Source organism: Alosa sapidissima, chromosome 13 (assembly GCF_018492685.1).
Source record: "Alosa sapidissima isolate fAloSap1 chromosome 13, fAloSap1.pri, whole genome shotgun sequence".
In the NCBI taxonomy this organism is placed as follows: domain Eukaryota; kingdom Metazoa; phylum Chordata; class Actinopteri; order Clupeiformes; family Clupeidae; genus Alosa; species Alosa sapidissima.
In genome coordinates this window covers 28659670-28686115 of record NC_055969.1, presented here as the reverse complement: position 1 = coordinate 28686115, position 26446 = coordinate 28659670, and the positions used below count along the sequence as shown (strand labels likewise).

The following is a 26446-nucleotide window of genomic DNA, read 5'->3' as shown; positions in this document are numbered from 1 at the left end:
CATTTCCAGAAAATGTAGCCTGCTTTACACGTGACCTTTCAGCAGGCCAACAGAATACATCTCAATTCAATTCCACTGAAAATGAAAAATGAAGCAAACTGTTGTAATCAGACTCTTTAAGATACTTTTTACTGTATGTATGTATGTATGCACTTGCATTCGTGTGAGTTTAATTTTCAATCACATTTGAATGCAATAAATAAACCATGTCTCTGTGCACTGTGTGTCTTGTCATTTCTGTCATACAATTCTGCTACAGTATTACAGTACAAAAGAACTGTGTGTCAGCAAGCTGCAATAGTCTCTGTTGATCCCTACATCCTTAACCCTTTAATGGCATAGTTTGTATCATAAATAGAGTTATAGATAGTGTTTGCAGACTGTAGTTAATCATGTATAACTGTAAGCACACTGCCATCTTATTATAAGGGAATACACATTCAGTGTCCTCAAGGGACATTCTTGTATGACTGACAGGTGAACTATAAAAATGCCAGACTGCTGATGCAGATGATCAGTTATCTGGGTGATCAGAAGTGTGACATCAAGGTGCTGTCGTTTCATTTCCACGCAATTGATTTTTGTTTGTTTGAAGTAAGGCTGCATGTTGTGAAAACCAAGACACTTTTAATTAAGCCCAATGGCACTGTGATTGCGCAAGACCACACTAGTGACTCACCTTTTCACTGTTCACACAGACAATCTAAGTGTTGATTGTGCTATTGTTAATAATATTTTAATCTGAAATAAATAACAATAGAAATAGCAGTAATAATAATAATAATGTGTTTCTTGTTTTAAGCCCACAATCAAGCCATGAAAGCTATAACTGATATAAATATCCATGTTATAAATTAAGCCCTGAACTAATTGTACTACACATCCTTTACATTTTAAAGAAGGAACCAAATTCATAAATATTCTGAAAAGCATTAAATATTTTACATTGTGAGCATACACGAGCACCTCTCCAGGGGTTCAAGGTCTACCAACAATGACCACAAGAACAGTTAAAGTTTTCAAGTCATGCGAGTGCAGTGACATGTGCACTTCAATAGAAAAATGTCAGTTGTCTTAAAGCTGTGTGTGTGTGTGTGTGTGTGTGTGTGTGTGAGAGAGAGAGAGAGAGAGAGAGAGAATCTTCATCTTGTGTGTGTGCCTGTGCAGAGCAAGTGAGCATGTGCCTGACACTGTCACTACTGTAAAGCAAACACGTTCACATCTTTTCCATAAAAGCAGAATCAACAGTGATTTGATACGCTACCAAATGAGTTTGTCACATTAGCTGCAATTAAGGACAAATCCTAAAATAGTTAAATACAAACAGTATTTTTTTTGTTTTCATTTTTCTGCTCTACCTCATACCAACAATGGTGTAAATCTTGTTGTGCTTGATAGACAAAACTAAAACTTTTTTAGATTATTCTAAAATACGTTGTTTTTTTTTTAAATCCCTCCTTGAGGTCAATTTGCTCTTCATCTAAAGTATTAACAGTTGTCCCTTTTTGCTTTAAAACACCAAATCAACAAGTATGTCCAAATGCACCTATGTCTTCTCAAAAAATATATAATTTCAATCACAACAAAATAATAACAGTTCTATAAATCATGTCATTTTTATCAACAAATCGTCCAGGATTGCCAGCCAGATGCCCCATGACCATTTCACTGACCAAGTCACGGTCATCAAACAGTAGTTAATCTCTGACAATAGGAGATTCTCCGTTCTCATCTTCAAGTTTCAAGTTTGGGTGAAGTGACCCGCAAGTTTTTTTTTGTTTGTTTGTTTTTGTTTTGTTTGTTAAGGGTGGGGTGTCACTATTTCCTAATCACAGGCTGTTTCAGACACAGTTCACTTCCAGCGGAAACAATGGGCAGATTGTTGTCACGGTGATGACCAATCAGGTGGCTGATGCTCTCAAATATGTGATCTTTTGTTCGTACCTTTAAAAAGAAAATTATTTTGTTTTATTTGCAAATGACTCATTTAATCGAGGATATCCAGACAACTGAAAACTCATCATGCATACTGTACAAACTACAGTATATGACTGCATGTTCAAATACACACACACACACACACACACACACACACACACACACACACACACACACACACACACAGTGTTCCTCACCGTGCCTTCTGGGTCCACTAGTAGCAGGTGTTTGGCAACTCCATTGTGCATCCCTGTGAGGACATAGGAGCCTGGATTAGTGGTGCTCTTCCGCACCAGGAAATCCCCGTCCTCCTTCAGCAGCTTTTCCGCATCTTTGCGGCTCATCTCATGGTGGTACCAGGGCTGGCCCTCCAGCTCCTCCTGGGCCCGGAAGGCCACTGCGCGCACCAACAAGGGGCTTGAGTTGTCCACTGAGGCTGCCTTGTGCAGCCCTGGTGCCTGGGATTGTGTAAGGATAGCATCCTCAAATGGCTCTGCAGGATAAAAAGCACAGGTAGAATTTTATAATACAATGCTTTATCTATCTTGTCTTTAAGAACTACACAATTGCAGTTCCCACTAAGACAGTGGAAATTATCGTAAACGTGCTAATTACCAACCATTTCGTTCGAAAATTCTAAAACTTCTTAATACTTCAAAATAACATTTGCTAAATGAACCTTACATTTTTCAGTAGCCATAGGTGTGTAGATTTCAACAAAATCTAGTTTGATTCTTACCGGGGCTTTTACTGCCTGAAATATCCGATTTTGTTTACCACACTTTACCACGAGTTTAGTGGTGGGCTGGTGGGTAGGCCTACTTATTCCCAACCTTTCTCACGGCACATCAATGGTTAGTCCGAGAATTCTCGTCGTCGCAATTCTAAATTCCACTGGAGCTCCAAGCGGATTTGTACAGGCAGCCTTACAACACTGTTTACTGCTCTTCGAGTCACGGTAAAATGTAATTTTTGGTACATAGCTTATTTAGATAAACTTATGGTGTGGGTGCTTGCGTTTCTTTAGGAATCTGCCGTCTTGGTTTGTATAGAAATGAATATTAAGTGACACATATACATAACAGGTTGGACATACGTGACGGTTGGTAATATGTGACGTTCCGATATGATGTGAAAGGGTTGGCAGGGCTGGCAGGTACTATGTAGGAACTACTATACATGACAGTATAATAATAATACGCATGTTATTTAACAAAAGAATATCAGTCTGGATAAGGGACCTGCCAGACTTATAATATGTGGCTGCTGTGAGTGGCTCTGAAAACTTACTCATATCGAACATGTCCTTCCGGGGACTGTCTTTGTTGACCACTCCGACTCCACCCTCAGGTGAAGGCTCCGATTCCCCCTGAAGAGCAGCTAGAACCTGGGCATCTATGTGCTGCGTGTTGACGTAGGTAGGGGCCTCTCCTGTTTTTGGTACTGAACTTTTCCCTTCTGGCATACTATATATGTCACTTGAGCCTGCAGCAAACAAAGTATACTGGATGTGAGTCAGCTGCCACAGAAAAGCCCATTCTTAATGTACTGTGAGAAAAGGAAAGGTGATTAGACCTTGCTGGATGAGCATGGGTCTGCCCTGGTAGTACGTCTGGGCTACTGGACCCTGAAATGGAGGAAACAGCACAGCACCTAAGCGTTTACTGTATGTGTGTGCTTAGTACTGAATTCAATATTGTATATGGCTTATCCTTTGGGCTTTTTCAACACATAACAACCCATAGCAACCTGATCTCACAATGCATGAGTCAAACTCACTTACAGTGCAGTCCAAAGATAATTACCAGTACTCTGATGTTTCTCAGTTTTAATGGCTTTGAAAAGAGCCTGTGACAAAAGCTTTAGTGGTAACAATAAGTACACTTCTTGAAAGAGGAAATCTCAGTGAAATATTAGGAAATATTACACTGCACTATGGGTATATATGGACAGTTCACCAGTCAAAATTGCTTGGAGATACTTAGAAAAAACATAGCTTGAAAAATGCTGAATCTATCCTTTAACGTCTCAGTAATTAGAAGCAAACCCACCTGTCCTCCCTCAGCGCCAGTGGCTGACTGGCTGTTAAGTCTGGCATCGATGAAGCCACCTGGGGGAGGCATCTTCCCCGGGATGTTGTTATAGTATGGATGATCGTGACCATCCTCATCCTCCTCAGTCCATGGGGACTCCTCCATACTTAACACCCTGTCAAAAAGTGAAAGGAGAAAGGGAGAGAAGGGAGAGAATGGAGTGTAAGTACCCTGCAACATCTTTTCTAAGACCCAGCGCAGTTACTTCAGGATTGTTTTCTTTCTCTCTCTCGGAATATGAAAAACTAAATGTCCTATCGTACATACAGGAAAAACATTATGTCTATTCCAGTAGATGACTCCTTTGTGGGTTATAAGCTGGTGAACTGGAGACTTTACCTATCGTGCAATGAGGACAGCTTGCTGGAGGGGCACTGCAGGTACAACTGGAAGCGCAGGTCAAAGGCTTGCCCAATGGTGCTGATGACATCCTGAGCCAGGCCGTCAGAACATTCCAGAATGTGGCATGCTATATAAACAAATAGATCATAAGATGGATTAAAGATCTTGTCACACCTCAAATACGCCCCCACTGTATTTCACACAACACTTTGGTGCCATTGGTTAGCTGGTTACTTCTCTCTTGACTGGCCAGGGTGGAAATGGCCAAATTGTTGGTTTCATCAGAACTGTTTCTGATGTTTATAATTTTCAATATAAATACAATCATTACATTGACTGATCAACTACAACTTACCCCTGCGGTTAACTGGATCTTTTGCTACATATGCAACATAATCAGTTGTATCCTGCAATAAAAAAACAAAAAAACACATGTAACTGTTCACAATCCAAGACCAATATCTGTGCTTAGAAATAAGAAATGCATCTTGCAGTAAATAACAATGAGTATGTCTTTAGTATCTTACTGGATCTCCACCAGATGCAAAGGAAATGGACTGCATATGATGATTAGCAATTATCTGAAATCATAACAAACATATCACAGTGTCATCATTAAAATGACTTCAAGATCTTCAGGATCTTCAAGAAATCAAATGTCTCAAATTCATCCAGTCAAGGCATTTTACAACACACCTGTTTTGAATCTGGTGACATCAGGTTCAGGCTGCTGGTAGAGATGTTTAAGTTGATACTCATCCCAGCAAACTGCAGGTTACTTTTGCCCAGGATGCTGGACAAAGCTTTGGAAGGAGGCTGAAAAGATAAGATAAGGCATTTCATTTCAAACTACAAAACACTGTAAAGACATTGCTTGATGGCAATAACAGCAACAGCGATGACAATGATGATAACAACAACAAAACTACTACTACTACAATAATAATAATAATAATAATAATAATAATAATAATAATACCGTACAGAATATTCAAATTATGACATATTTAGTTCTTCCAAATGTGAGAACCTATACAGAACTGAACATGGCCAAAAAGGCTTGTGCACTTGCTCTAGACACAATAGTGCACTTGCTTTAGACACAATAGTGCCCTTGCTCTAGACACAATAGTGCCCTCTAGCAACAAAATATAGTATCTGAAACATGTATACTTGCATGCACATTCACGCATACACACACACATACTGTACACACACTCACACACACACACACAACAGGCAAGATCAGGGATTGGTGCTCTGCCTCCTGATTAGCGGTGCTCTGCACTACATGAGTCACCAGGCACGCAGTGCGCGCTGTGGGCTGTGTGCACGCCTACGCATGCTGTACCACGCCATCCACCCCCCTCCACACACACACACACACACACACTTCCTCTGCACACAGCCTCTTGCTGCAGCCTTCTTCCCTCTCTCTCTTCCCACAGCTTTTCTCCAGCTCATCTCACATCTCTCTCCACAGTTTGTGCTCACATATTGTTTCTGTAACATCCTCCTCCCCTCTAAGCTCATTAGCTCATTCACACAACCCCACTCTTCCTGGCTCTGTTCTTTTCTCCTGGCTATTCCATTTCATTCGTTCATCCCTCTTTAGCATTGAGCATGGCATACCTTTCTCTTACGGAGCCCTCCTTTGGCACCTGGAACAGCTTCACACACCAGGCTGATGGCCTCCCTGGGGTTGAGGAGAGCATGTGTGTTCATGTGTTAGGGGGAGGGGGGATGGAATTGACAGGAGCAAAGTGAGAAGGAAAAACAGAAGAAATTAGCAAAAATGATAAATAAAGATGGTGCTTTGTGTGATAGCACCATACTGCTTCGTTCATTTAACAAGGGCTTTAAAAAATGCACACTAGCACACAGACAATAAATAATGCTCCTCATAAAGCAATGTATTACAACTTTACAACATATTGAATACAAAACACAAGATCATCATAAATTGACAGAAACATCAGGAATCAGTCACATCCCCCTGTCGTCAGGGGAGAGTAGCACTGGATGGCTCTGTGCCACTGCTTGCTGCTGACTCCAGGAAGTCAAGCAGAAAAGTGGACATGACACACCACAGCCATCACATCTGACATTGCCCTGTGCCTCAGACATTATCAGCCCACATAGCTTTTGCACTCAATAGCCAAAGCAACCTTCTCTGAAGCACAACACAAAACATGTTATGCTGGATCCTCTACATAGGAGACAGTCTCTCACCTTGTTATTTGTGATCTTGTGTTGAAATCCAAGGATCTCATGGACCGTAAGACTTCTATGCAACCTAAATACTGGAAAAGGAGGACAAGGGTCACCTTTGCAATAGCTAAGGGAATATAATAGCTTGTGAAAGGAGAAAAGGTGCTTTGTAATCTTTAGTTTAAAACATAAAAATACCAAAAAAAAAACTACCCAGTGCAAAGATAAATTTGATATAAAGTCAAACTGAAACTGTTTCCCTGATAAGTTAGCATGCTAATTAGCTAGCATCAGACCATATCACTCTCATAATACCACCTTGAATATCAAGTGTGGTATCGAATACAAATCAATGGAGGAGTGCTGTCGCCAATGTAATGGTGCGCTCAAGACAGCTTGAGTTCTAAACATAGCCTGCAAATATCCCAGTATAAAATGCATTCTCAGGCCACAAATACTGCGCCAGACAAAAAGTCTGATTTTTTTTGTTCTGTTTAACTTTTTAGTTAGTTGCATTAGTTTCAGTTTATTTGTCAGTGTTGATGACGAGTCCTTCATAACTAAAAATGATATTTTCATAAATAACTCATAAATAATATGCTTGCTTAAAGTAGCCATACACAAATAATCTATTTTAATAGAATACAAAAAATAACTGCATCTTGAAACTTGGTAAAGAAAATGTTGTATATATGTTAGAGTAAGTGATGGGAGGCAGTAGAGGGAGTCCGTTGATTAACTCCAGTCCAAATGCATTTTTCTCACATTCAGTACTCTTTGTCCAAAACATGGCCTCACAGAGATAAAGCTTGTATGTCTGCTTCACCTGAGATTTACAACACCCAACTCTAAGCACACTTCATCTATTAATCTGGTTGCATCTTGATCCCATGTGGTGAAATACCCACCCACATACAGCATCACCTCTGACTAATATCACTGGCAGAGAACATTTTGTTCTGGGAAAAATCAAGCTCAGGAATCTCACTCTCAGATCCTTTTCATGGACATCATGTCATCGTAAATGTGTGTGTGCAGCTTTGCAACGGAAGTAGCATTTAATGTCATTGATCTTATTGTTTTCCTCTCTGCTATTCAATAGCTTGCTATTCAAGAGACTTTAGCACATCGTGGCTGGTTGCTGGGAATACAGGTGGCTGAAGATTCAGCATTTTATCTTATATCACAAGAACGGTGTTGTTCAACAATAGCTGAGGGATCTGTAGGGGATGCGTACACGGGCAAATCATTGCAAAAACAGCTCCTCGAATGTTTTGTTTTTTCCTTTCCATCTCTCAATTTCCACAGAAACCCAAAGGTCAGAAAATAAAATATATCAGCATTTTAACCTGCAAACAGCACAGGGATTAATGTGTTTGAATACATGTACATACAATATAATACAATACAATATATAACTATTTGCTTTTAGAATCATATTTACAAGCAACCAGCTTAAAATTCATTGTCAATGGTATATGGTTACGTGAATATTTGATGACACCCACTAGGCTACTAGTTCTGGGGGTCAGGTCAGCCCACCCTGAGAAAATATTAAAAAGAGAAATAAAAAAAGCTTTCTCAGTACAATGTTGCCCAATGTATTACCAAAAGACATAAGTTAGTAAACCTTTTATTAGTGTTGATGTTGGTGTTTGTAAGGGGTTTGCATGCCCAGTTGTTAGATTGCTCATTTTTGACCAGAACTCTTTATTGCTGCTTAAATGTGTGCCCATGGTTCCTTTAATTTCTGTGTACAATTTATTTGGATAATGCTTAATTTCTTCCCACAATTCTTTTAATTCTTGTACACAATTTGTATTTGTTCTCTTTAGTGTGATCAGCCCTTCACAGGCGTTCAGCAAAACATATATTGGTTAAACTAGGTTCACATCTTTCACAGGTTGAGTACAGGTGCAAACAGGTTGTGTATGTTATTTTATGTTCAATGGTCATGTTGTACTTTTGTATTTTACAATGTAACAAGTCCATTCCATGTTTTGTGTTGACCTGTCACTTCCTGATTTTCTGTTGAGTTGGTTCTACACACCTGTTACCACCCTGCTTTGTCATCCTCATACGGAGGTGAGGCTGAGTTTCTTTCTTTGCCAGCCTGCTGGCTCACTCCATTGGAGACTTGTCTTGTTACTAGAATGTCTAGTCAAGTTGTTGGTAAGTAAGTGTTCCTGGTTCATGTATTTTCCAAACTTTGCTCTAGTGTTTATGTTCTTGCTTAATTCCGACTCTTGCTGGAGTTTCATCTTGTCTTGAACCTGCTTTTGTGTCCTAATACCTGTTTTGGCTTTCCACGGCCATGACAACAGGTTGTTTTCACATCTTTGTATCAGACAAGAATTTATACCAGACTTTTTGTATATTCCAGTGCTGAGAATGCTGCACATGCACACTTTTCTATGTTTCCACTATTGCAGCCATGTAATGCAGTGTTTTTATCTGTCCTTAATATGACTAAACATCCTCAAAATTATATTTACAACGGCACCAAAACTAGTTCCTACAAAACATATAAGTGTTAAAGGAGAATTCCGGTGTGATATTGACCTAAAGTGTATCGAAACATGATACCGAGTGTGAACGTATGTCTCATAGCCCATCTCGGCTTGTCCCCTGCACTCCAAAATCTGGCGCTAGTTAGCCGATGCTACCAACATCTTTTTCAATAGTGGTGCTTCGGCATCGGGCTAGCCATGCAAATAAATCACTGTTTTACACCCATTTACGAGGCTCAATGTATCTCCACACTTCATTGGTAGACTTCCGAGGGCCCTGACATTTAAAACGAGACATTGAGAACTTTGAAAAAGCACTGGTAGTTTACTTACAAGACGATTTATACAGACAGTATCTTCACGAAGTTTAGCGTTTGCAGCCATCTTGAATTTAGTCACGATAAGTCGAGCAACGAGTAAGAATGAACAGCTATGATAAGGGATCAGATTCCAAAAATAATTCAGTGGAAATGCATGGATTCCAGTTGCTGCTACTGGAAGAAACTGGAATCCATGCATTTCCACTGAATTATTTTTGGAATCTGATCCCTTATCATACCTGTTCATTCTTACTCGTTGCTCGACTTATCGTGACTAAATTCAAGATGGCTGCAAACGTTAAACTTCGTGAAGATACTGTCTGTATAAATCGTCTTGTAAGTAAACTACCAGTGCTTTTTCAAAGTTCTCAATGTCTCGTTTTAAATGTCAGGGCCCTAGGAAGTCTACCAATGAAGTGTGGAGATACATTGAGCCTCGTAAATGGGTGTAAAACAGTGATTTATTTGCATGGCTAGCCCGATGCCGAAGCACCACTATTGAAAAAGTTGTTGGTAGCATCGGCTAACTAGCGCCAGATTTTGGAGTGCAGGGGACAAGTCGAGATGGGCTATGAGACATACGTTCACACTCGGTATCATGTTTCAATACACTTTAGGTCAATATCACACCGGAATTCTCCTTTAACACAGCCTTACTTTCAGGAGACAGGTTTACTCATGCACCAATAAACTGGTTACCGAGGCCTGCATATGTAAACAATGAATTGGTTTGAAAAATGATTTGCCTTCGTCACTTTTATAAGTATATAAGTATATATACACTTTTGATCCCGTGAGGGAAATTTGGTCTCTGCATTTAACCCAATCTGTGAATTAGTGAAACACACTCAGCACACAGTGAAGTGAAGCGCACTAATCCCGGCGCAGTGAGCTGCTTGCAACAACAGCGGCGCTCGGGGAGCAGTGAGGGGTTAGGTGCCTTGCTCAAGGGGACTTCAGCCGCGCCTACTGGTCGGGGTTCGAACCGGCAACCCTCCCGCAACAAGTCCGAAGCGCTAACCAGTAGGCCACGGCTGCCCCATAAATTATCTAGGTGCTCATACAGTATATTCAACTGCACAGCTAAAGAACATTATCTGGTATTGTGTCCTTAAGATATCTCTCATGGGTTTTAGAAAAGATAATTACAGAGGCCTCTACCAACAAGCCTCTACCAAACAACCATCTTCATTTTTAGCTCTCTTTCTAATTTGTCTGTCCCATGTCAAAGGCTACAAGTTTGAGTCTGGTACACTGTGCCTCTCAAAATGCAACTTACATAAGGTTTTGATTTGTAAGGCCATTTAATTTTGTGAATAGTAAAATCACAACACACATATCATTTCAGAATTATTTCTCATTTCAATTATCAAAAGTTAGGTCTTCTGCCAGGGCCAACATATGAATTTCTGCTTCCATTGCATGTGAGCAGAATTGCCAACTTTCAAGGAGTATTTTTTGTCAATAAGATGCATTGACAAGTACAATGTACTTTGTCATCCTTGTGTGAGACAGAACACAAACGTGTGAGTTGGTAACCAATCCTGAAGGGACTGAGTAGGATAATGTCACAACTTTGTATTGTATTTTGAGAGTTTAGAAAGTGACATTTCACCAACTTTACAGGAGGGCCAAAACAAAAAAAATACCTATTTTATCTAACTTTATACACTCATTTCTGTCTTTAATGATACAATTTCATATACATGCACGTGGATGGCAATATACCCAATAAATTATAGTTTATCTTTAAGTTTAACTATTTAAATGTAACCTGTTCTACAAAAACAAAATGACTATTTGTTTCTAGCCAGCTTAACAGGTCAACTACATATAGATGCGATTTTAGCCAGCCAATTACCTTTGCTTTACCTCTAACCTCCACTCAAGCTCACCTGACCTTTCTGAATCATCTGAGCTTGATGACTCATCCTCTGTTTCCTCAGAGAAGGCAAAAGCTGTGGTCCTGGCCTGCATTCCACCTTCCTACATTTGTGACCCACACTTAAAATGGCCACAGTTTCTCTAGACAGGTGTCTTAATATTATAATAATTTCATTACGTTTTAGGCATTTTCACTCTTATTTGCAATTTGATGTATGAGCGTCAATGTTTTCAAGAATAACTTAATATGCCATGGAAAATGTAATTTACCACTTGCTAGCGGTAATTGCATTCTATTTAAAGCTCCTGTATATGTCCTATGTTTTTTAGGGTGAGCATAACATGAATGTGAGGAAGACCGCAAGGTCGAAACATTATCTGCCAAATGAGAAAATAAACTCAAAAAGAATACAAAGAAGTGTGTTTATTTCCCACAAATAATTGACTTTTTTTGTTCAGCACCTGGGATGTGCACAAAGTCTCCTTGTAAGTGAGCATAGCATCCCATGGTTAGCAACACATTAATTTAGTATTACAGTTTCACTGAGGCTTTAACCTACAGCTTCATAAATATCTTCATTAACCTACTGTTGTCCCAGCCCAGCATTTTTTAACCCACCAATCTGTCAGTGTTGGTTCTGGTGATGACAGAGAAAGTGTTCTCATTTGAAATGGACTATGACTACCATGAAAGGGATTAGATGTTGCAATGGAATTTATTTAATCAGAAGTTATAGATGTCATGGAAAACTGCATAAAATCATATAGGCCTTTGCTGAAGCAAAATATGATATGACTCATCTTGTTACTGTGTTTTGCAAGTCTGATTTATGGTCTCCATTTTGCATTGCATTGCACTGCTATGAACTCAATGCTCCAGACATAAGCTATGAGCTGATAAAGTAAGTCACGTCCCATGTAATGCACACCACCATTCACTAGCTTTGCCCTCAGCATAGATAGAGTCATATAGTTCCGGCCACAATGAATGAAGAGGATACTGGCTGCTCTAAGCCACTATGGGCCAGCTCTATAATGGGAAAAAGTAGCCTACACAGGCCTACAATAATCATCACTAGTATGACATCAGATTACCTTAAAGCAGCTACTATTGATGTAAGCATATTGTTGAGGAAATTGTCCGTTGTATATAGCCACAGTGTACATTGTTACCCATTTTAAATGTTATTTTGAAAACATAGAATCACCCATAAAGCTAACCGTGGGCAAATCACCACTTCCAAAGTAGAACACACTATAGGGATTTAGTAACTGCAGACCTTGTGTGCTCATGTGTTGAGAAAATGTGTGTCAGAGGAAACACTGTCAATGTCAATCATTGTCCCTTTAGCCTAATGGTGCATGCTGGGTATGGCCGAGCACATGAGGCTAATTAAAAGTGCTGTGAGCAACATTGCATGTCAAATTCACTGCTACAACAGTGGACACATGGAGTGGGGAGGAAAGGGTAAAACAAAGGTTGATTTACAAAATAAGAAGATCAAATAGTACCAAAATATGCATGGAAAAGAGTGAGGATTTTAAGGGGAGAGAAATTGTGTACAAATGGTGATGGAAAAACAGATGGACAGAGGGTGGAAAAACATAAATCGAGCAGAATTAGCGGAGAGAAACAGGAATTGACCCCACAGCTATATCGACTGAGCATGTCAAACCTACTCTTTTCCGGTCTCTGAACAGCAGTGGTGTGATGGTGGTGCTGACAGACTCCCTCACACAAAACTATAATAAAGGTAAACGATGTCGAATTCATGTTCATTAATGCCAGGTTTTACCTTAACAGTCATTATCTTCCAGTGTCAAAGAGTGAGGCATTGTGATGACAATGACTTGTGTAACAAGAGAAAAAACACAACAGTCCTTATTCTTCCTCAAACTGTTCATAAACCAACCTCTTTATGTTATGTCCCTCACAAAATTCTACCCAAATATATAATTTTAAGAAATCAATCATCTAAGTATGTTGTAGAGATTCACATCATGTTGTCATCATAAATACATTTTGCACAATTGTGTTTTGTGCAGGAAATAATTGTTTTGGCATGATCAGTACTAACTAGCCACGTAACAACAAACATGCCTTCTGTACATGTACCTTCACCACACTTCATTTTACCTTTGTTAAAAAATGCTCTTTGCTAACAAGGATGCTGCTCTCAGCCAGAGCTAGAAGAGACAGCTGAGCACTGTGCATCGTACATACCTAACAACCATTTCCCTGCATTCATAATGCACACAGGTACTAGGGCTGAGGGGCTTAAAAAAGAACTGTGAGAGCTCCATGACTCCCATGTAGCACAAATATTACAATAAAAGGATACTCATTCTCCATGAATAACAAGACATACTGTAAGTAGTAGGGACATCATTCATTGATAAGAAAGCTATGTGGCATATACCACCCAGAAGGGCTTTTGTTTTGCCTTCAAAGATGTTTTCCTCCGCTGCTGCTTTTGCCTCTGTCTCCATGATGACCTTCTCTATCGTCTGAATTATTAAATGGCTGTTTTCTGCTCTTGTCCCTCACATCATCTTTGCATGCTACCTTTTCCAATACAAGTGTAAAATATGACTAAATCAGGGCACATCCTCAACCTCCCATCGTTTTTTTTCTTCCTCAGAAAACGAACTAGATACAGGGGAGGGAGAGGGAGAGAGAACGAAGAAGAAAGGGAAATAATAGAAGAAAAAAATAGACTTACCTTTACAATATACGTCACACCGGGTCCAGATATCTTCTCACTGGTGTGAAGCCATCCTTTGGGGGGCTTGTTCACCAGACCCCCAGCACTGGGGTTCCAGCCCTCCCCACCCTGCTGCATGTCCTCCATCCTGCCCTTTTTGCCTGCACTCATAGTGGCTGTGTCCTGCTGGGAGCACGGTGCTCCAGTGGAGGCTGAACCACAGGAGCCTGTGCCTGTGGCAGCTGATGGAGCCAAGGGGCCTGGGTTACCTGAGCCTCCTCCTCCTCCTCCTCCTCCTCCTCCTCCTCCTTGGAGTTTGGAAACGGCCAGGTCTTTGACAGCAGAGGGCAAGCTCTTGATGCCTAGGAGGCCACTAGAGTTGGCAAATTTCAAGTTGGACACCTTGTTGATAAGGGTGCAAAGGGTGGTGCCACCATCTTCTGGGTCGGTGGGGAGCCCCTCAGCTGGTGGGGTATAGGGAGGCTCGCCAGAGGAAGCCGGAGTGGCCGAGAGCTTGGCGTTCATGGAGAGGCCTTGGAGAAGCTCATCGACAGACGTCACAGACTCATTCCTGAAGCGGTTGTATTTGGTACGGTGAAGCATGCCCTTCTATCTGCCTGCCTACAGTTGCACTGGCAGATGCAATGCCCAGCTAATTATTTCCTCATTTAACATAGCAACTGATCTACAAAGATGACAATATCACAAGGTTATATATAATACCTTAATATCCCCCCTGCCCATTTGTGTTGATGGCTGTGGTGGCTTTGCTGTTGTTCAGGCTGTTGTTATTGAAATCCAGCTCTGCAGTTCAGTGGCAGAAAATAAAATGCAAAACAGACAATCCATGGAAACAGAGGATGTAAGAGCAAGGAGATAAAAAAAATGGTTTCCACAGTATGGTAGAATGCTCAAATTTGCCGTCGTGGTCCACAGGAGCAGAGACGAGTCCAACGGTAGAGATGGCCAGCCTCTCTCCAGTGACTGCCGGCTCACAGCAAAAGCATGACTCACTGATCTGAGAAGATCCTTCTCAACAAAAGGCTCACTGAACACTGCAAATCACTTCCTGTTACAAAAAAATCCTCCCACTTACAGCACACTAGAACCAATCAATTCTCAAATTTCGCAGACTGATGCTTCCTTTCGGCTGCAGCAATGATTTTTTCCTCTTAATTCATCCGTGTTGAACCGATGAAAGGGAAAATGTAACAGAAAATGGGAAATATATATATTTTTAAAAATCAACCCATTTAATGGTTGCTCCATTGTCTGTCAATCAGTTATCACCATGAAAAACATTTTCTATTCATTTCATTTTTACAGAAAAAATATGTCTATCAGGCACTGAATAGCATGAAAGATAACAGCAAATACCCATAAGTAAGTAATTCAAAATGCAATGTTCAGATGAACTCGAAGTATAATCATAATGATATTGCTTACCGCAAAGTCTTTATCCTTACATTCACTAAAAATCTGATCTCATTTCTTCTGAGTGATGACATTAAGCCCCTTTATCAGAACAGAAAAAATCACAATCAAAATCTAAAATGGTAAATATTGTATCATATTGTGTAAATCCAATAGTGTTTAACTGTAAGTACTGATGCCAACACTTAAGAAATATAGGTATATTTATTGCCCACGACTTCAATAGCTAACCTGGAAATATTAGTTGGCTTACGTAATCTTGCAATACCCACAGTAAGTGTAAAGTTACAATAAATTAGTAAATATATAAAATCAACATACATGAAAGATTTTCTTCCACTCTTCAGCAGTGAATGGGTTTCTTTCTTCATTACACGGTCTAAAATCAAAGCCTAAACATAGTCACCTACGCTGTTATCCTTTGAATAAATTCCTGCCTTTACTCAAACAGCCAAGCTCTTGTTGAATTTTTTTCTGAATAATTCATCAGCACATAACACAATGTTAAGATGTGATCACAGCAGACAGGCTGGAAAACCATGACCACACAAGACTACAGCTATCACAAGCTCTTGTCAAAAATTAGCCAAGCCATCTGTACGGCCATCAACAATAAACCCACAAAAAAAACCATTCATGTAAAAGGTCCAGAGAAGTGTGAATCTGGAGACAGACAGTCATTCATAAGCTTCCTGCTCTCGTCTCCTGCTGCAGCATTCGTACTGCAGTGCCTCCCAACATCTTCCTGCCTGCTAAAAGGAAAAAAAGAACACGCACGTTTGCTCTCTCCTGCTTGGAAACAACAGCAAAACAGAGATGAGGGCTCCAGCTGAATGCAGCTTGAAAGAGACAAAAGGAAAAAAAACACAAAAGGAACGACAAAAACAACGGCAAGGAGAGGTGATGTTGAATATTATTTTCGCTTCGTGTGAATGGGAAAGCAGCTCGCATACCAATGTTTCTGTGAATGGAGAGAGGCCTTTCTGCCTCTGCAAGGCAATCCCTGGGGATCTAATGGTTCTATCCAATCAGAGGAGGGCTGGATGACTCATTCAGGGATGGCTTGCAGAATAGTGGAAGAGACCATTACAAGTATACATGTAGGTGGTCACATGTTTCCTTTCTATCTAGCTGGCTGAATGGTATTTTTAAGCTGCTTTGAAATTGAAATGGTGCTATTATAGTTTATTCTTTTGATAATTACAGAAGCATGTTTTCTAAAGCCACATAAATGCTGCTTAGTATGTATAATTTCTGCTGTCGCAGTATGATAAATGACAGATGATTCATCAGTTTTGTGTCTGTAGGTTTTGAGGACATAGAATATCAATTATATGTCTTGTAAATTATTCAACAAGCTGCTGAAATGGTAGTAATTTACATATTATTCTACACTTTTACTTATACAGAGAATATATGGTCAGCGAATGCTTTTTTTTTTAATTTTGGTCTCTAGTTACAATTTATTTTAGTTTCTAACTATATTCTAAATGAACACAATATACAGTCATATGTAATCCAGAACTATCAGACAAATACGTGTTCTATTTGACATAGAGCATTTTGAAATACAAATTTTGCATTTGTCATGATAAAAAAAGTTCTCGCTTCCTTGATATTGTGGTGAGATTTCCATTGATCTGCAGTAAAAAAAATAAATATATATATATATCCACATAAAACCTGATTGAGTGTTTCGAAAGTCTATAGCATTCAATATAACCACAGGGGCTGACAAATGCATAAATAGTAATTATTTCACTCCATGATAAAAGCTTTAAATGAACCCAACATATGGATGCAACAGAAGGCCAGAAAGTGTGAAATATCGGCATAATTATTTTAACATCAGCATATTTGTTGTAACTGATATGGTAGGCCTACATACACACTAATATGATAAATAATAACATAAGAACTTCTTAGGCCTACTGATTTATTTACAAGGTTGAATGTGTTTTGAAATAATTTACTTAATAAAAACTATAAATACTGTATAAGTTTTAAACATTTCTTGTCAGGGGTTAAACAAAAAACAAGGAAGTAGGATCTACTACTGGCATGTAGTGGTTAGGCTGCAGATTAGGTGTAGCCTACCAATAGGCCTACCTCCCTTTCCTAGTGAGCGAGAAGTGGCTGCCAGGTGTCAAAAGTGTGACTGTTTTGGTTAGTCCATTCTGGGCTACTGTAGAAACAAAAATGGTACAGGCTCAATGGAAGAGGGTCTTCTCCCTATACGATGGGCTAATGAATGAAATGAAAAGGGCTCATGAATGAAATCACAATTATTTTGGTGCATTCCATTCCATTTCTGAATCATCCTGTAGGCTACTCTTTTAATTGATCTTTACAAATAGGCCTAAATGTCAAGGATTATTTCCATCAAGTCTCCAGATCTGGTTGATATATATTGTAGGTTGATAAGCTCAACATCCAAACAGTAGGTTGATATGAGCTCTGGTCTGACAAGTGGATGGAACTTTCTCACCTCCTACTTTTCTTTTTAGGCCATAGGCCTACAGTAGGCCTTGGCTAGTTTGGGGTAGGTAGTGTTATATTACATATTCAGATTCACATTAGATCCACACCAACTATTGGTGCTTTTAAAGCCAAGTTAAAAGAACATATCAATAAATAAACTTGACTATGACATGACTATGACTATAGGCCTATTCAGACATTGGCGGTAGCATAGCTTACAGCTGAAATGGTCTGGGAATATAGCTAATAATAATATTTTTTATTGGTGATCATCTAACATTTGTTGTTATTGAAACAATTTTAGACATTGGAATGCAGGAAAGGAATCGTCTGTGTAACAAAGTTGCTGGTTTCACTCTCTCAAAGACTGCCACCAGACATTCTCTGCTGCCACCATGACTGTCTCTGACTGCCACATTGATGTTGCCAAGGCAACTCCCCTTCAGGCAAAAGCGTGGCATAGATCATGTGACTTTCTTCAACCAATGATATGCTTGTTGGTCAAATTTCACTGCACGTTTAAACAGAATCGGTTGAAACCAGCGACTCGTGGGGGCAGCGATATTTTTGTAAATTGTCTTAGAAAGATTGCAATCTGTCATTATTGGAATATAACGCTTCCCTACCAAAAACATGTCAAAGCAAATATACTACTCGGATAAATACACCGACGAGCATTATGAATACAGGTAAACTTTAACAGTTAGTGAACTATGATACCTAAAGTAAAGCTAGCTAACGCTAGCTACATAGAACATCTATGTTTAGTGCTAGCTATCGTACGTTTGAATTCACATGCCAAACGTTAGTTGGCTAACGTGTCAAGCTAGAAAACTTTTGGCAAGTATAAAAGGTTTAACTAATGCGACGCAGTTATTAATGTAATATGGCCTTCCGTTAATGTTACTCGATACTAACGTGTTTGCACAATAACGCGACCACAAACGTGTTAACCTAAGGCGAAATATAGCTAAAGTTGACTAGTAGTTAGCGGACTAATTTGTCTTCACTGAGCAGTCAACAGAAAAGACAAAAGGAAACTGCGTTAGGCGAATGATGTAAATGGTAACAGATAACTTTATCTTGCTTCTTAGTTAAGTTAACGTTACAGTAACTTACATATCTAAGTGTAACGTTATAACCTGTGTGAAAGCTGCATGTTCACGAGCAACGCTATTTTTCTCAACTTAAATGAATGTACCTTTAATAGCATTCTTGTCAATGATTTAAAGTGATGTTTTAACGTTAACTTAACTGTTAACATGAACGTGGATGTTAATTAACGTTATAGTCAAATGAGCTCAGCGTAGGATGCGTATGTTAAGGATTTAGTTGAGATTTAACGTTACTGTTTCGTGCAGGCATGTCGTATTACCCCGAGAACTGGCGAAGCAAGTCCCCAAATCACATTTGATGTCAGAGGATGAGTGGCGGAGACTTGGGGTGCAGCAGTCACTAGGTTGGGTACACTATATGATCCACGAACCAGGTGAGACCCTTTGGAAGGATGACCTCACTGACCTGAACCATACCATAGGCTAATTATGAACTTCTGTTTGATTGTTACATTTTCCCCTCAGAACCTCATATACTCTTATTTCGAAGACCTCTTCCAAAGATGTGATGGCGTTCCAAGAAGTGCTGCTCCTGGAACAGCTGTGCGCTTAATACTGGTATTCAGTGAATACTTGCACACCATCAACTTAATGCCTCCTGTGCACACGCTGTGTTATCTCAGCAAAAAAGCTCAGTTGGATCACAAGTTGACAGTTGCATTGCTGTAGCATGGACATTTAGGTCCAGAGGAATTGCTATTGTATTACCAATGTGCCCATAATCTGTTGATCATGTGTCAAATAAATATGTTTATATAATCAGAGGTGTTAATCTTGATGTTACTATTGGTACAATTTTGCTGTTGGTAAATTTGCCATCCAGTGAAACATCAAGAAACTCTGGCTTATAAAAATATGAAAACCTCTACTATTGTAAATGATTTGGAGTAACTTCTGTTTTATATACAAGGCATCATAAGTGTATCCTCGTTTTAAAGATGGTGCACGTGGCAGTGCCTCATCTGGATTTGTAAACTGATTTAGGTGTCTTTATAACTTCCAAGTACACTTGTCAGAACCACTGTGCCTACACAAGAACAACAGCTTTTTTCTTCTGTGCCTGATGAGTGTTGTCTGTGTGTCAGTAGCATCGTTATTGTCCATATTTGTGTTGATGAAATATAGTGGCAAACATGGTGTGTGTGGATATCAGTTAAATGCATAATTTTCAATTTTTTTCTTTAGTCTCCTTAATTGTACCTGTTCACAGAAATGTAGTCTTGGGCACCACTGTATCACAGCTTTTGAAATTGAAATACTTTTTTTGTGCATGATCTGATGGTATTGTTTTACCTTCCTGGGTACACCCAGGTTTGATTAGAAATGTGTCCATTAGGCCATTCTCATATGGAGCACTCAAAGTAATAATGGGAAGGTTGTCGTCTATCTTCTGTGGTTTGAATGTTATGACTTGAAAATAAACCCTTCTTTTTTATATAGATGTTGGTGTGTGTATAAGTGTGGTGTAATTTCTGCTATTACAGCTAGAGGGTGCTATTGGCTAAACATAAGTGTTTTTACATCAACACAACAAAAAAGCACATAGTGCTCAATGTTGTATCAGATGCACATTTTCAACTGCTGTCTAATGACAGTGTTTTCAGAGGGTCAACAGAGTAAAGCAAAAAGCAAAGATTTCACAACTTCAGGTTGTTAATGCTTTACTCAGCTTTAACAATGGTAATTCCATTTATTCATATTTAGACAGAGATCAGGTGGATTGGAGTTGTTACAGACAATATTTCAATAACATTTATTTGGGAAAACAATGAAAAAGGCAAGAGAATACATAACAATCTTTGTCCTCTACACAGGAATTCCTACACCAAGAAATTGTGATTAATTGTCAGAACCACAGGCAGGATGCAAAACCTTGAAAACAATAACCAAAAGGACATGGTGGCTGTTGATAGTCATGTGCTGGTTTAAGGCTTTACTCCTTTTCTCAACTCCATCACACACGTGTTACTGGAATGCAGTGCATTCCTCAGTTCAATAGCACTCCTTCCCCTGTATGGGAGGAAGATCAGCTCTAGTGTATGCTGTGAACCTCAGCAGGCGAGTGTGTGGGCAGATCATTTTAGCCCCTTGTGTCTCATCCCGGACGCTGGTACACATCCACCAGAAGTTGGTGCCTGGAGGTTCAACCATTGCCAATGGACATCTCTGAAATCTCAGATGATGCCTTGTCCATCACAACTTTCCTGTGGGAGTAAAAGGAATCCAGCGTTGTATATGATCAAATAAAGTGTTGAAGTTACAAAGAAAACTTCAAGAAACAGAAAAAAAATAATTTTCAGATAGGCTTTTACAGTCATCTTTCAGGGACACATTAGAGAGCATTAAAGCAATTACTGAACCTTACACTAACATTTGCTGATAATGAGTGGTCTTTTCATAGATCTGATGGGATGACCAGTTTAACATTGCAAGCTTTGTACAACAAATTAAATTTCATGGTTCAGTATTTTTTGTGAACTGGAGAGATTGTGCATTGTCGTTCACAGATATTTGTTAAAAAAAAAAAGGCAACTTGCAAAAAGAAAAAAAGACCTAAAATGCATAGGCCTGAATCACCACTAACACCTGATGCCTCTTCCCATCCCAGCATGCCACAGAATATAGAACACTGACAGGAAGGTGTATCAAAACAAAACATTTCATTTACTGTCTACCTACCCATGCTTTTTTCCATCTCTGCAGCAGCTTTTCATGGTCCGTCAACGCACTTCTCCATTCACTCATGTCTCTGGAGATATCTGTGTCTTCATCTATTCATAAACAGCACATTTCAATGGGCCTTACATAAGGCTTAAAACACTGTCATGTGCCAATATCCTAACCCCATGTATAATGAAAAAGGATGTGTCCCAATGTTTGCAAGTGTGTGCTGCTCAAGCTTTCCCATATCCATGCCATATAGTCATGCAGTAGCACTGAAGTGACCATGTTAGGAGTAACCAGACAGAGATCTCCATCTGCTGGTAACTTTATTGAGGTTATATGCTGCAAACACTTTCTAGAGGCCCCAACTGAGTTCATGCAATGTGTCCATGCAGATTTACAACCAGCGGAGTGCAGTGGCTACCTCGACGATTGATGCGGATGTGTACTTCAGCAGTGTCGTTGCCAGTGTTCGCTGTGGCAGTGCACTGGTAATGGGAATCCTTGGTCAGGTGGGTCTCCTTCACCCAGCTACTGAGCAAAACGGTCCCCTGGGTCACAATAAGCCTGTGCTCAGTGACGGACAAAACCTGTGTCCTCTGTCCATCGACCAGCCAGTGAATGTGCACATCACTGGGACCTGAGGACAAACAGCAATTCAGGGAGACATGGCATTCTGACCAGACGACGTGACAAAATATCCTCCTCTAGTCAAGGAGAGATAATCTTCCTCCTCAAATCTCTCACAGGACTACTATTACATTTAGGCTTTCTCTCCACTTCCTAGACTTTTTAAAGTTGATCTCTAGAATGCATTCACTTTAATACTGTTCTGAGCACATGCCTGGTGCAAAGGAGGTTTTGTTTCATATCAGAAATCTAAGCAAAGACAAGGAAATTGATAAAAACAAAATCTATTTTCAAAGTAATAATGCTCCTCACTCATTTACTGATTGAAAAATGATATAGATTAATGTATATTCTGACATATTGTTTGTATCTTATTTAATTACATGAGCACATACATTGATGTAATCTCTAGTTACTTAAGTTATCTCTGATTGCTTTAATATTACTTTAATTCAACAGTAAATATTCTGTTTCATCATGCAATGATAACACACACAAACAAACTTTGTGCTTCCCCATTTCAGACTGAAAATTACAAGGACAAAGGTTTTCCAAACATGTAAAGTCAAGATTTATTTAGCCTCCCTGTCAACAGTAACCAAAAAGGGCAAGAAAGTATTTACATCAGATGTATATACCATATGTACAAAATATTTACACTATTTAGGAAGACAATGAATATATAGGCATGGAGAAGCTAAAGAATTAACACAGTGATTTTACCCTTTGTTCCATAGAGGCTTAACATGACAAAAAAAAAATATATATAAAAAACGTTTTATTTTTCCTAACACAGCTGCTCATCAGTAGAAGTAGTTTTTCGTACATTTGCAGTGAAAATCAGATTTACCAGGCATTAGTGGGACAAAAATATTCTGAGAAACCTTATCCAGTTAAAAAAAATACATAATAAAACTGTCGAACAAAATAAATTACTCTGTTGCTTAAAGAATTTCAAAAACCTAGCAAGCTTATATTATATTGTACTTTTACCACTTTAGTGGCGTTAGGAATAATTAAAAGAAAAAGTAATCACAGGAAGTGGATCTTACAGACATAATGAGTCAGGCCTGGGAGGATGCTAGGAGATGTGTAGAGGAGCATGCAACACAGAGCAAACAGAGAGGAGAGGTGATGGGGTGACAGGACAGAGGTCAAAGGTGCCACTCACCCACAGCTAGGCAGAAGAGCAGGAAAACCTGGTGGGTGTGGACCCCCCAGGCCTGATCCCGCAGCAAGGGCGGGAGTAGCCTCACCACACCCTGCAGAGCGGCGCCAGAGGAGGAGGAGGAGAAGGAGGAGGAGGAGGGAGATGAGGAGGAAGAAGAGATAGAGGGACTACTTCCAGAGGTGCACACAGACGATGTGTCAACGGGAGGAAAAAGGACAGCAGGGGCTGTGAGGGTGACAGAGAGACACATAGCAAGAGAGCCAAGAGGAAGAGGAGAGAGGGAGAGAGGGGGGAAGGAGAAAGAGTGAGTGTGTGCATGTCAAGGAGGGAATGGATAGGAAGAGAAAAGGAGTGCATTGAGGAAAACAGCTGGGAGGTATACCAAAGATCCCACAAAGATGGGGGAAATGTGAAGTTATGCCTTTTGAAAAGGCTTCAAGAGAAAATAATGTCAGTCATAACAAAAATTTACCACAGAAACCTACAAAACAAATTCAATAACATTGCTATCTGTATATAATTATAGTACTTTTGAAGTTTAGGGAGAAGACAAGAGATTCTTTTCACCTGCCGTTGTCTAAGAGTGCCCTTGACTAATTCTGGAAGATTCTAGGAACAGACACCTGATTTACAAAAAATGTCTTTAAAAAAATGTTTTCTAGTCACAATGATTCAACAAGGTGTTGCAAATGGCTGCAAATACTTAAAAAAAAAAAAGAAAAAAACATAAAATACACAAGAAACACAATTACGAGTCCCTTGGTCTAGTGACTTTCTGTACGAGTGCAAAAACCATCATGGAATTCAGCGTATTTTTGGTCAGGTGTGGTACCGGTTGCTTGTTATGTTTGTTAGTCTGTGGTCGTGAGATAGTAAATCTTGCCCAAGCTCCACCTGAATTAGCATAGTCTCCGTTAAAGGGCTGTTAGGAAGAAGTCATCTGGACATTTGAAAAGCGACACTTACAGAATGCCACTCTGCAGTCTGCAGAAACATTATGAACCACTTCAGCCATTTGGATTTCAGCAGTCTCATGTCCTTGTCTCTTTACTAGTCCGATCAGTCTCCCAGACAGGGCCCCTCTCTTCTCTGGGCAGTGTGTATGGCCGAAGGTTGCCCTCCCCCCCTCCCATCTCCTCACTGCTCAAGCATTTAATGGTAAGGTTCCAGAACAAAGTCTGATCAAACATCCCTGAGGTTTACCACATGTGATGGACCACAGTCTGGAGGCAGCTGACTGACCATCGGTCACAATGGTATGTACTGACACACTGAAACATGGAGCCAGTTTTACAGCAAAGCCTCTAACGATGAACAAACACATAAAGAAGTACTCCATACTCCAATTTGGAAAACATCAAGTTCACTTACCAATTTGGTAAATTATGTTTCCAATTTGGAATTAAATTGAGTTGTCTTGCAGAAAGATGCACAAGGTTACACAGGTTGTTCAGTTTAAAGCTAAATTCTATATTACAAAAATTAAAAATACTCTTCATATTGCATCAAGCTCAGGAGGAAGGTTTTGGGGAAAGTGTATATCATTTAGTGAAACACTTCTGATCACTAAATTTGACGAGTCTACATACTCTTAAGGTGTGTGAATGAGCTTGAAATGAGGGACACTAAACTGCTTAACAACTGAACTCTGTGTTTGAATTGCGTGATGAATGGAATGGAGTTTAGCGTCGCCCTCTCACCCCAGCTTACTAGTCAGCGTCCGCATACTCAATAGGCTGCGACACACAGTCCACGTCAAACGGCTTCTCTTTTGGGGGGCTTTCATCACTGTAACCCTGTGAGGGGACCTGACCGTTGCCACACTCTGGCTCTGTTTCGTAGCCGGTGTCGCGGAGGGCTCGCAGCTGAGCGCCGTTCTGGAACAGCTGCTCGGTCAGCTCGGGCTTCTCGGCCGACGTCTCCACGAGTCCCGCCTCGCAGGCCACGTACTCGGGCTGCGCCTTCTTCTGGGTGCCCAGCAGGGCGGCGCGCAGCCGCAGGCACGGCGCGGGCAGGTAGCGCATGTAGCAGTTGTACGCCAGCGCGGCCAGGAAGAGCAGGAAGAACAGCAGGAAGAGAAAGAGGAGAGCGCCGCTGTTGTCGTGCTGCAAGTACTCGGCCGAGGGGTCCACGGTCTTGGCGCTCGGCTCGTGACTGGACGGGGGCATGGGCTGCAGGGCGCTGGCCGTGTGGCCGACGCCCAAGCTGAGGGTGAGGGTTATTGGGGGCGTTTGCTGGGTGGAGCTAGGCTGGGCAGATGTTAGTGGAGGGGGGCCGGAGGTGATACCATTACCTTCAGCAGGCGCGGTGGGCACGTGCGCTGCCTTAGCGCCGGACGAGGCTGCGGAGGAGGTGGCGGCGGAGGAGGAGGAGCGGGGGAGGTGTCCTGGCGAGTGCGGGTTCACAGGCGTCTGCAGGATGAGCCTGTATCTGGCTACCAGGCTTCTGAAGTCCTTGCCGGCGGCCCGTTCCACTGACCAGCACTCGTAGAGGCCCTGCTCGTCGGGGCCCACGCTGTAGATCACCAGGCCTGTGTCCGACAGCAACTGGAACCGCGAGGGCTCGGTCAGAACGCTGTCGTTGACTCTCCACTGTGCCACTGCCTTGTTGGACAGCAGGGGGCAGGGCAGCTCTACTATACTCCCTGGCTCCACCTCCATGCCCTGGTACTCCTTGGTAGAAAGTCTCCTGGCTACAAACAGAACAAGTTCATTAAGAGTGAATTAAAATTCCTTGGTGCATTCTATTCACTGTTCCTCTATGTACCATTCTGAACGACAACATACAAGAATGGCTTGGCTAACAAGGGACAACAACAACAATCATTAATTGCCTCCGTGAGGGCCTAGGAGACATTAATTACAATGGAGAGCATCACCAGATACCAGATGAGTTGCTCTGCCTACTCACAAATCCATTTTGAGCCAGATAGCTCAGAGTATTATGAT

At 40.6% G+C, this 26446-nt stretch overlaps 3 protein-coding genes across 14 annotated transcripts in view; 1 reads left to right on the top strand and 2 right to left on the bottom strand.

Moving 5' to 3' along the window:
- Position 1: 1 nt before the first annotated feature.
- shc3 (SHC (Src homology 2 domain containing) transforming protein 3) lies at positions 2 to 16429 on the bottom strand. 5 transcript variants are annotated; one of them, XM_042060152.1, is made up of 14 exons: positions 15759 to 16429; positions 15450 to 15518; positions 14022 to 15174; positions 6606 to 6676; positions 6006 to 6069; positions 5070 to 5189; positions 4901 to 4954; positions 4729 to 4780; positions 4371 to 4500; positions 3990 to 4146; positions 3514 to 3565; positions 3229 to 3423; positions 2136 to 2431; positions 2 to 1944 (listed from the first exon to the last, which is right to left on the bottom strand). In XM_042060152.1, exons 3-14 carry the CDS (start codon positions 14604 to 14606, stop codon positions 1819 to 1821), a joined length of 1902 nt encoding a protein of 633 aa, XP_041916086.1. In that variant the 5' UTR covers positions 14607 to 15174; positions 15450 to 15518; positions 15759 to 16429; the 3' UTR covers positions 2 to 1818. The 5 variants fall into 5 exon arrangements, with proteins under 5 accessions (XP_041916086.1, XP_041916088.1, XP_041916087.1 ...); XM_042060154.1 differs by having other exon boundaries at positions 14022 to 14807; XM_042060153.1 differs by having other exon boundaries at positions 14022 to 14635; positions 14727 to 16429.
- Positions 16430 to 18426: 1997 nt separating this feature from the next.
- Positions 18427 to 20472, top strand: zgc:86839 (uncharacterized protein LOC415200 homolog). Its single transcript, XM_042059236.1, has 3 exons — positions 18427 to 18607; positions 19280 to 19407; positions 19499 to 20472. The coding sequence occupies exons 1-3, from the start codon at positions 18552 to 18554 to the stop codon at positions 19540 to 19542; spliced, it is 228 nt and encodes a 75-aa protein (XP_041915170.1). The 5' UTR covers positions 18427 to 18551; the 3' UTR covers positions 19543 to 20472.
- Positions 20473 to 20690: 218 nt separating this feature from the next.
- sema4d (sema domain, immunoglobulin domain (Ig), transmembrane domain (TM) and short cytoplasmic domain, (semaphorin) 4D) overlaps positions 20691 to 26446 on the bottom strand; it is a 36871-nt gene continuing 31115 nt past the window's right edge. For 6 of the 8 annotated variants that reach the window (XM_042058700.1, XM_042058704.1, XM_042058702.1 and 3 more), the window contains one exon: positions 24033 to 26190. In XM_042058700.1, coding sequence (XP_041914634.1) covers positions 25208 to 26190 — 983 coding nt within the window. In that variant the 3' untranslated portion in view covers positions 24033 to 25207. Of the gene's footprint in view, positions 21238 to 21712; positions 21805 to 22121; positions 22338 to 23498; positions 23724 to 24032; positions 26191 to 26446 lie in introns of those variants that run through there. The other 2 variants (XM_042058703.1, XM_042058707.1) reach the window with 2 other exon arrangements.